An 11,175-nucleotide genomic window follows, 5' to 3' on the forward strand; every position below is an offset into this window, starting at 1 on the left:
CACTGATTTTGATGATGTGCATTTAGGTACCATTCAAGTAATTTAACAAAATACGTTATTCAAATACATAACTATTACTTTATTGTATTGTTTTACGAATTACGAATATTAAACGTACGTATAGACGTCGATCCAATATTTTTTTCATAAAAAACTGTCGTTTTTACCAACTTCTTGAACACTTAAAAACTGCAGTTAATATAGGGTAAAGAAATAAAACAAAATATATAGTAAATAATGCTTTATTCCAAAATCTTCGAGGGACACATCGTACAACCCACAAGTGTTAATTCCAAATTAAGTACACAGTGGATTACAAAATACAGAAAGTAAAAAGAGGTAGATTATATTTAGTTATTTTACATTTTACGAGTTTTGAAAAACATTACACAAAATGTATAAAAAAAATCTTAACTACTTTGAAGTAATCACGAACATCTAGTATTTTTTCTTTAAAATTACTTCCACTTTAGATTTTATTGTTTACTAGCTTCCGCCCGCGCGGAAAAATTAAGATTTTTTTATACGTATTTTTCCAGCATAAAAAGTATCCCATTTTATGCGCAGGATAATAAGGTACGTATAATTATACCAAGTTTCATCGAAATCGAACCGTTAGTTTTTACGTGATGCCTAAACATACAGACAGACAAATTTTTTTTAATCACATATTTGGGTTTTGTATCGATCCAGTAACACCCCCTCCTACTTATGTTTTCAATATACAGAATTGACCCTTCTATATATATATATATATATATATATATATATATATTTTATATGTATATCTAAGATACCATGGCCCCTTACAACATTTTTAATAACTACAACTACATTGTATATTCCTTCAGGGAAATATCATAGAAGTGAAAGAGATAGGGCACTGCTAAAATTAACTAAAGCCTTATATACAATTGTACATAATAATATTATATGATAAATAATTATTCAATTAACAATACCCACAATATAAATTTATAAAGAATAGAAAAAATTCGATCACGAGGCGGGACTCGAACCCGCATCCTTTCACGTCAATCCGGGGCGGATGCCTGACCAACTCAGCCACTCGTGACCCAAAGTAATGAGTTGGTCAGGCATCCACCCCGGATTGGCGCGAAAGGATGCGGGTTCGAGTCCCGCCTCGTGATCGATTTTTTTTCTATTCTATTCTTTATAAATTTATATTTATAAAGCATTTGCATGCCATAAAACCAAAATATCAATTTGAATACCCACAATATTCAAAATTACTTCAAAACAATTTTAATTTCACAAACATGAAAATAATGTAGTTATTTACTAGTAAAACTGTGAAATATCTTAAAAATATTAATACCATTCGGTTTCATTCTATTATTCATACTACATTAAGCATAATATAAAATATGTAATTTTTTATATAATGTTTTTCAAAAGCTCTCGGCAGAAACATTATGGCAGTTGAACAAAAAAAAACTGTAAAAATATATTTCCAATGAAATGAAATCCAGAATCAACATAATATTGTACTTTCATGATATTTAATGAAATACAATATAAAATCGACTAAAACTAAAATTTATTGCTTTGACAAACAAACTGGTTACATAAATGCAAAAGTTTTTTTTTTTCGACAAATTTTAAAAATAAATCCGTTTGCCTCATTTAAATGTATGTAATCATTTATGCATACATATAATTGTTTAAGGCAAAAAATACCTTTTTTATCATCAGAAATGGTCCAGCCGTTTACCATTTAAACATACTAACAAAAAAAAACTTTCACATTTACATCATCAACGTGGGTAAACATATAAACATATTATTTCATTGTACCATACTATATGTATTCGAATTTATATAAAATTTAATTCACTATCGTTTGTCAAAGCGACATTTCAACGAGTATATTTTTAAAACCAGTTTCACGACTTGCTGACAAGGTTTTTGACAGCTTACACATATAAGATAAAATGGAAAATGTATGGAAATATATGGACCCTCTTCACGATTGGCAACGTTGGCCCAAGAAATGATCGTCGATGTTTGCCGCCATTACGGCGATTACGAATAAGAATAAACAATAAACATCTACAATGGCGGCCAATCATAGACATTTAGGGCCTCTACACGTTTAAATTTTATAGCAATTACATATTTTAATTTCAATTAATGATACATGTAAATACTAACATAGTTTGAGAATCATGTTACTACATAATAAAAATGAGTCTTTATAGTTGCTCGAATAAATCCACGAATTATTAAACACTCGGGGACTGCCGCGGTAAAGCTATTGCATGTTATGCCTTCAAGCCACACCTCCGCCCGTCGGAGTGGGGAGCGTGAGGTTTTTTCGTTACGGAATTTCTGGATTCGGTCCCCGCGCTCAAGGCCCGCGATAGAAGCTATGCAATAGCTTAAAATTATTTTTACTATCGTCATTGCCTCGACTAGCTGCCCATTGTGAAGAAGGCCCATTACATATTTCTTCTATTTACCATTTTATCTGATAGATATTCAGAACTTATCCAGCAGGTGTGAAACCGGGTGTTTAAATGTGTATTTATCAGTAGGCTCGGAAGTTTCTATTGGATTTGAAAGCTCCGCCGCCGGTTGGCGAAGAGTTGAGAAATAGCTCGATATACCTGTGCTCCATGTTGTTTTTGTCCCGTCGCATTGCCTGCAATATTAACAAATATAAACATTAATAAAAAGCGTGTATGCCGAGCACACGTGTCAGAAGTGAAACTTCTTTTGCAAAAGTCAAAGATATCAAAATCTTCGCCTTACTACGCGACGTGACGGTATTGATATAATAATGCACTTTAAAAATATTTAAACATAATTAAAATATCACTTTGATCAAACCTCATCAAATATTTTTTATTAGACTCGAAATTTTGGTCATGGTGTTCAATTCCCGACCGTTTTACTCACAAATTTTCTTTATCTATAAATCAGCCTTCTAATTGATGTGCTCTATATCAAAATATAATAAAAACTACACAACTCAAAAACAACTATAGTCCTTTTCATTTAGGATGATTCCTGTGACACTTCATCGTGTTACGAATTACGTATTTTATGTTTAAAAAGTCAAAATAATTTTAGTGCATAATATTTTTATTTTATGGCGGCATTATTACCAAAAATATAAAAATGAAACATCTTAAGCTTATAAATCAAAAACATTATTGTTTAGTTTAATATAATGAAAAATAAAATAAAATAACACAAAAATATAATACCTACGCAATTCGTGTACATGAAATGGATCGTTGAAAATTCATAGAGTTGGAAAATCATATAATCGGCGCCCATCTTGTGATCGTTTGTCAATCGAGACAATCGTCTGTACGAGTACGTCAGCCTTGTATACAAGATACATTTTTGTATTGATACTTTAGGGCGTATTCAGAAAGAAAGCTTGAAACTTATAAGCGCTTATCGGCGCTTGTCATGTTCATATATTTTCCTGCGCGGGTTACCAGCACTGACAGGAAAATATATGAACATGACAAGCGCCGATAAGCGCTTATAAGTTTCAAGCTTTCTTTCTGAATACGCCCTTACGTGGTATTCTGTTATTTTTACTAATTGTTATTGTTGACTTTTTGTTGCTGTTGTTAGCTAAAATTCCTTAGTTAATTGTTGGCGAAATGCCGAAAAAACTAATTTTGGTACTTTTTTCAAATCGATTTCATTTCCATATAGAATATTATCGATTATCGGAAACAATTGATACGATTTCAGTAACCGACATCTCTACACGTGTCAAAAATCGATGTGTCACAGAAATCATCTTAGGTGGAAAGGACTATAAAAGGTTTGTAATGATTTTTGGCACATTGGATTTTTCTGTGTAGATTTAGACAATAACTGTAAAAAATTTTACCTTTCACAAAGTGTTAACCTAAATAAATAATAATAATGAATATAAATGATATGTACCCGCATAGCATCATCATGGCATTCAAACTCCACGTCTGCTTCGCCGGACGGCCGTCCACTGTTGTCGTATAGGATTGTAATGTTCACGGGACGAATTGGTTTGAAGAACTGTATAAAGTTGTGTAAAATTAGTTAGGAAGATAATAATAACAATTAAATGTTTGGAAGAAATATGAAAGATTAATACATATAATATATAGTTAGCGAAAGCTGGAACGATTTGGTAACATCTAACATAAAAAGAAGTGAAGTCCCATGTCCCCTAGTGGGGTAATTTCACTGATCGATTAGCCTTCTGTGTCCTACCAGACCGAGACATTTTTTTTTCTTCGCCTCCACCAGGAATCGAACCCAGGACTCCTCGGTGTTACGCTCACGCGTCAACCACTGTACCGAGGAGGCGGTCTAACATGCTTATGCACAAAAGGTCAAAATTTAATCACAAACAATACAAAATTACATTTTTATTTTATATGAAAACAATTATATTTAATTAAACTTAACACATTGTCCAGATTAACTCTGCTTTAATTGGTGAAATAAATCAACGAAAGGAAACTAGCATATCAGTGGCAAAAAATACCCCTAAATGTCTAAAAATCTATCCAAAATGTCTTGGTAAGAGTGTGGTATGACTAAGGATGAAATAAAAACTTCTAATGATAAAACATCGTATGTAATGAAAACATTAAAAATTAAAATAATATATCTCACATAAGCAATATCCTGCGGCGTGGCCTTAAACGGCAGTCCCCTCATGTGTACACAGTGCATGCCGCTGTTGCGGCGCATGCCACCACGCGCTGCGCTAAAACCGGCTCCTGGGCACAAAAGAAAATATTCGTAAAATTAAAAAAAATCTTTAAAAAAGTTAATGTAATGTATAGTAAAATCATGGAGTAGATGCCGGTACTTCTCCATAGATACTGCTTTCCGTATCGGTGGTAACGTGCTGGCCACGGACAATTCGCTATAGCGAAAATTCGCGCGGCGCGACTGGCGGCGCGTCTTGCGAATGAATCAAATGTATGGAAATGTACTGGGCATGCCACGCGCAGCGGCGACCAGCGAGACGACCGGCGAATTTCCCCGAGCGAATCGCGCGGCACGACTAGCGATCGAAACAAATGTATGAGTTATTACGGCGCAGGCCACGGAGTCGAGCGGCAGACGCGGCGACTACTCCAGGAGCGAACTTAATTTAAAATAGTTTGTTTTTTTTTTCGCGAAAATGGAGACGGAAGCTTTTATTGCAGAAATTCTAGCTAGACCAGCTATTTGGAAGTCTAGCCACCCGCAACATAATTTTTCATCATGCCTATATTTTTCATATTTTTGGTGGAATTCTCCGTCTGTAACACGATTTCTATTTAATTCGTGTACTCCACTATATCTTCCAAACATTAAATCTTGAGCAAAAAAGTTGCTACTCTCCAAACAACGTCGAGCTAATTTTGATAAAGCCATCTCGTCTCCTCGTCTACACTGGTCGCGGCGGCGAACGCAACTGCCCGTGGCATGCTTACCGCGCCGCGCGAATTGCCGCGCCGCCCGTCGCGCCGTCGGTCGCGCCGCCGGTGTCCGTGGCCAAGGTGTAAATGTTAAAAATATGTAAAAATATGACGTTTTAAAAGTGCTTCTCAAAGAAGTCTAATTTAATAAATAAATGTATGAGTTTGAGTAGTTTTGGTAAATCAAAAATGTGTAACAAAGGATTTAACTACTACTTTTTTAGTTCAAAATTTAGATAAACAAATAGGGTTATGTAATATGTTTATGCTCATGCTATATTCTAAATTGTTATGGTTATAAAATATATAAAATAATCAATAAATCTCAGCATATCATATGCAGGTGACAGTTCTCATCCATGTTTTTACATGTTTTTTTTTTGAAGTCATATTTCTTTGGGAGTAAAATTTCAAGGTCACGTCATGTAGCTTACTACATAGCGATGATTTTGTGATATTTGAATCTTGCCAAAGAAGTTTCACTTCTGACACGTGTGCTCGGCACACACGCTCTTTTTTTAATTACTTAATTGATATAAATTTTTAAAGAATGGAAAAAATTTAATTTATTTTAATTATTTTCTAATAGATAAAAAAAAATCACAAACCCTCACCCCTCCCAAAGGAGCTCCTGCCCCTTGCCCCGAAGCGTCCCGCGAACCGATCGTTCCGGTCGTAGGGGGTGGGCCGAGACCCCCGCGGGCGGGCACCACCGTCCCCGCGGGACGCGTACGCTCGCACCTCGTCCGGGGAACTTAGGAACACTTCTATGTACCTGTAAATGTTTAAATACGTGGTCAAAATAAGATTTTTTTTTATAAAATAGTGTCTGTTAGGATTTGGTAAAGGTATTTTATAAGTTTTAAGGAATGTACTGGAAGTTTGAGACGCGTATGCTTGCACCTCGGAGAACTTAGGAATACTTCTATGTAATAATGGTTTGGATAAGTTGTCGGAATGTATTTTTGTATTGAAAATGGTTGTCAAAAGTTTATGTAATGGAAATGGTATGGTTTCTTGGACATTTAGGTATAGTATGAAAGTTTTGGTTGGGATGTTTTAAGGTGACATAGTGACAATAAACCTCGTTTAGCTTAGGAACACTTCTATGTACCTGTAGTAGTGTCAAAACAAGATCTTTTAATAAAAGAGTCTGGAAAAGGTACGAAAAATATAGATCCGATATAGGATTTGGTAAAGGTATGTTTAGAAATGTCAATTTGGAAGTTTTACGGCACGTAGATAGAGCTAAAAGTCGCGGAAGGCGCGTACGTGACAAAGATGTGAGATTTTGGTCATCTAGTCGTTATATTAAAATAAATACAACGTATCTGGAAAGTGTACAGAAAATGGTTTATGTTTAAGTATTATGGTTTCGGTGGGTAAGATATAAGGGAAATATCTTGAAAGGGTAATATAATTTCTTGCCAAGGAATGTAATATGGAAATATGGATAGTGTTTGGAAATAATATCCTTTTTGTTAAAATACAAGAAATGATGTCAATAGTGAATATGAAAATTGATAAAAATTGAAAGAGTAAGCACGGATTGTAGATTGTATAAAAAAGTAGTGATTTAACATAAATGAGCACTATGTATGATATGTGTGTAATACGTTATTCGTCAACATTTTGGAAACATTAGCATGATAAGTCCCTCATCGAATCGAATCTTTGGACGTATCGGTAAAAAAAAAGCGTAAATCAAAGAAAAAAGGAATATACGCTTCCTACGTACTACGAATTACGATATCTTTGATTTGGAAATATTTTTATAAAAAATTACGTCAAATATTGTACCAAAATGTATCATCTGAATTTTATCCATATTGTACAACAAAGTACTGCGGAAATTATATTATTTTCCACTTAAATCAGCCAGTTAGTGCCTACAAATGTTGTAAAAAGTAGAAAAATAATGTGTTTCATGAAGGGAAAGAATAAAAATAACCGCCACAAAAAAAGAATGACATTTTTTTTTCAACACCCAAAGCCATTGTTCCTTTTTTGAAATACCACAGATTACGCAAAACTTTTCCCGCCTCTTCGTCTTCCCTCTTCAGTTTCCCGCCGCTCCCCCACGTCCCACCTCCCACCTCCCCGCTCCCCTCGCCTGACAACTCAACATCCAATCACGTGTGCATTTCACAAACGCGACCATAGAAAATAAAACATTGTGACCACGTTGCGTTGTGACGAAAAAATAATTATGTTTGTGAATTCGCAGTTATCTATAATTAACTTAAAAATAACATGCACTTTTAATAATTCAAGATATTTTATGGTTATACTTAGAACATTCTAGAGTAGTAGGTATGTAGTTTAAAAAAGACAAAAGATTAAGAACCAAAGGAAAAAAACAAAACACCCATATTAAGTATTAAAATACAATCTATAATTACAGAACTAACTATTAATGACAACCAAATTATACTATGTTCTTATCATACTAATGTATTTTTTCATCTTTATAAGGATTCTAAAATCATCAGACTACATTTAGCTAAATCTATAAATAGGTTAAGTACCAAAATAAAACGATAATAAATATTGATATAATATTAGGAATTATTCCTTATAAACAAGCATGCCATTTTAATTTGAACTCTAACAAAATAACAAGTAAAGAACAAAATGTATTCACAACATGATCACAAGTTTAGGTCAGCGTTTTTGAAGTGCAATATTAAGCCCTTATTTAACTATAATTATCCCAAAAGTTATCTTATTGTAGTCTCAATAAGGTGGAATTTATGATTTATAGATTTTGTCATAATATGAATTATATAATTTGCGGCTTAATTCACTTTTAAAATTGTTCTATAAATCATATACATCCAAAATGAAGAGGTCCCTTATCCCTCTACACCAAATAACTGAATATTCTTTGCGGATATTAGGAAATGTTGTTCATCTAGTCACCTACACCTTTGTTGTATGAAATTTATTAAAAACTAATATTAAAAAATACTATTTAGGAGTGCCTCTTAAATGGATAACCTGTGTCTATCATACTCTCTATTCCTAACAAAAAATAAATAAATATGTTACTTAATAGTTAATGTTTAAATTAAAAAAAATAATTAGTTGTTGTGTTGAAAACTATCAATAGACATTTTATAAACTAATTCATAGTGAAACCTCTTTACACAACCAATATCCCAAACACATCTCATTTCAAACCAAAAAATAACAAAAAAAAATTTTTTTTTTTCAAAAAATCTCATCAAAATCAGCCAAGAGGTTTCACATAACGACAGTACCAAATATCCGCAAAGCCGATACAAATTCCCCCCACCTGTGTCCTATTTTCTCCCTGTCCCTGCTGAGAGCGTCTTGCGCGCCCGTTTTGTCAACGAAGTATACATACGCCTCGCCCGAGGCCCGCCCCGTGTGGTCCGATAGCAAGTGCACCCCCTCGGGGGCCACTTCCAGCCCTGCCCGCCCGATAAATACAGTGTTTTGAATGTACCCATATGCGGAGCCAGAATAACTATACTATTTGCTAGGTTGTGATAACTGACACTATTTATTATTTCTATCTGTGCATTTGATATTTAGCATTATAGCATTCAAATGCTTTATAAATATAAATTTTTAAAGAATAGATTATAATTTGATCAAAGGCAGGATTTGAATTAGGCGGAAGACGCTGGTTCAAATCACGTCTTGTGGTCAATTTTTTCTGTATTCTTTAAAAATTTATATTTCTATCTATGTTTTAAACTATTGAGGATGTTCAGTTTAAAACTATAGCTATTGTAAGTGTTATGAAAATGATATAAAATGTGATTGTGATTTATCGATTTTATTTTAATAAAAATTAAGGGATTTTTTCACAGTTACTGTAGACTAATTGCTATTGAATACAGTACAAAGTGTGGTAGTTATTTTGGCTCAAATTAAAATAATATGACAACAAACCTATACAGTTTGAATAAAATTAATAACATGAACAATATATAATTTAAAACTTAAATCTGTTATATTATTATAATGAACACAAAAATGCAGTGAAAATATTTAGAAATTTTTTTAATATTGCATTTCCACTATAGTCATATTTTAATTAAATATTACAAGTACAGATAAAATACAAAAACTTACCATCAAAGAACTGAATAATTTCCTCTTTAGAACAACCAAAGGGCAAACCCCTGAGTTTGACGACACCCATATCATCATTAACATTAGGAAGCGATTCAAAACCATTTTCAGTTTGTTTCATGGCATTCAGCGCCCACTCCATGTCTTGGTGGTCAGTAGAGAAGACTGTAAAATAATAAATAATATCACTACATAGTATAAAACAGTTGCTTTTTCTGTCCCTATGTCCCTAAATATGCTTAAATCTTTAAAACTACGCAACGGATTTTGATGTGGTTTTTTGTAATAGATAGAGTGATTCAAGAGGAAGGTTTTGGTATATAATTTATTAGGTTTTAGACAAAGGGGGCGAAGCGGAAAGCAGGCGGAAATCTAGTAGTGTTATAAATTAATTCCCAACTGGCAAACCAAACCGAGTGGGTGGTTATAAAAATGAGCTGAACAGCGTATTTGATACACTTTCTGTTGGGCTCTTCTTCTCTGGGTTGTATTTAGTTGTGTTAATTATTATTTTGAGTCGATTATTATTTTATTGTTGAAGGTAGACTTTCTACGTTGAATTTAAAATCCCTAAGAATAGACAACAAAACATTGAATCACATTACATTATGAAACTTGAGGAAGGTGAAAAGTAAATTTAAATATTATTAGTTACTGACTTGTAGTTTTAAATGTTCCCAAAACTGAATCTCATTATTGTTTTGTTATATAACAGTTGTTATATTACAGGAATACGATTGTATTTACCATTACACAATATCATTATATTGTAACTGGCTCTATGTAACTTAATTTGATTAAAGTGAAATCTAACCTTCAATGTATCTCTTGCCCATGTTTTCTTTGTCTTTCTTTAATGCTTCTTCTACGTCTGCTTGGCTTACGACCTCTACGAAACATTCTCCAGAGGGTCGGCCGGGCCGCACTTCGGTTAAATGAACGCCTGTAATTCAAGTCTTAGGATCAGAGAGAAGTTCTATGAAAATGTTCTATGTTTTGGGTATTCAGAATTAAATTATAAATAGAAATACCTTCTTTATTATTCAAAACGTTGACGCCACTCAAAAAATCGAGAACATCTTCAACGGTGGTGGAGAAAGGTAAACCACGCAGTTTGATAATGTGGCCTCCGTCGCCCGAACCCAACATTATTACGGTTATTAGAAATGTATATCACAGTAAATTAAGTTCTCAGTAGTGTTTAAAGGAATTCACAAAGTTTATATCCAACTAGGATGTACTATAATTTTCACATTAAAAATAGACGCTTCGATTTCTTTTACGGCGTCGTTCTTGAATAATTGACGTTTAATTTTTATTTTGCACACCACTGACCACAGAGTATACACACTGCACAGACCTACAAAGAATAACAATTCTATACTTTATGAATTCCACAAAAGGTGTATATTTTGGCAGTATATTGTTTAGGATCACAATTTTTCAACTTTTTCAACATATTATTTCGCTCACGATCCAATGAATTATTAAATCCATCTATGTAGTATAGTCACAAGTATAGTTAACGTTACAATCTTGTTACAATGTGTTTTTAGGTATGTGTTCTCTGTATAGACCACAAGGTATTGATTTAATAATCTGTGGCATTGACTATTGACTG

General features: G+C 33.4%; 1 protein-coding gene across 2 annotated transcripts; it reads right to left on the minus strand.

The window, feature by feature from the left end:
- Positions 1–1,990: 1,990 nt before the first annotated feature.
- Positions 1,991–10,887, minus strand: LOC149908232 (heterogeneous nuclear ribonucleoprotein F-like). 2 transcript variants are annotated; one of them, XM_090101667.1, is made up of 8 exons: positions 10,586–10,887; positions 10,369–10,497; positions 9,555–9,719; positions 8,746–8,884; positions 6,062–6,222; positions 4,651–4,757; positions 3,937–4,044; positions 1,991–2,665 (listed from the first exon to the last, which is right to left on the minus strand). In XM_090101667.1, the coding sequence occupies exons 1-8, from the start codon at positions 10,701–10,703 to the stop codon at positions 2,552–2,554; spliced, it is 1,041 nt and encodes a 346-aa protein (XP_089957793.1). In that variant the 5' UTR covers positions 10,704–10,887; the 3' UTR covers positions 1,991–2,551. The 2 variants fall into 2 exon arrangements, with proteins under 2 accessions (XP_089957793.1, XP_089957792.1); XM_090101666.1 differs by having other exon boundaries at positions 6,056–6,222.
- Positions 10,888–11,175: the final 288 nt, after the last annotated feature.

The sequence above is a fragment of the Colias eurytheme genome, chromosome 5 (genome assembly GCF_061535395.1).
Source record: "Colias eurytheme isolate Ceu_HAF_F1 chromosome 5, ilColEury1 Martin Lab GWU primary, whole genome shotgun sequence".
NCBI classification, from domain to species: Eukaryota; Metazoa; Arthropoda; class Insecta; order Lepidoptera; family Pieridae; genus Colias; species Colias eurytheme.

Coding starts and splice junctions, on each gene's coding strand:
- LOC149908232 (XM_090101666.1), bottom strand. CDS start 10,703: ATGTTGGGTTCGGGCGACGGAGGCCACATTATCAAACTGCGTGGTTTA. Junction 4,758..6,055: donor CTCCTTTGGGAGGGGTGAGG/GTTTGTGATTTT, acceptor TTTTGTGCCCAG/GAGCCGGTTTTAGCGCAGCG. Junction 2,666..3,936: donor GCCATGATGATGCTATGCGG/GTACATATCATT, acceptor TTAATATTGCAG/GCAATGCGACGGGACAAAAA.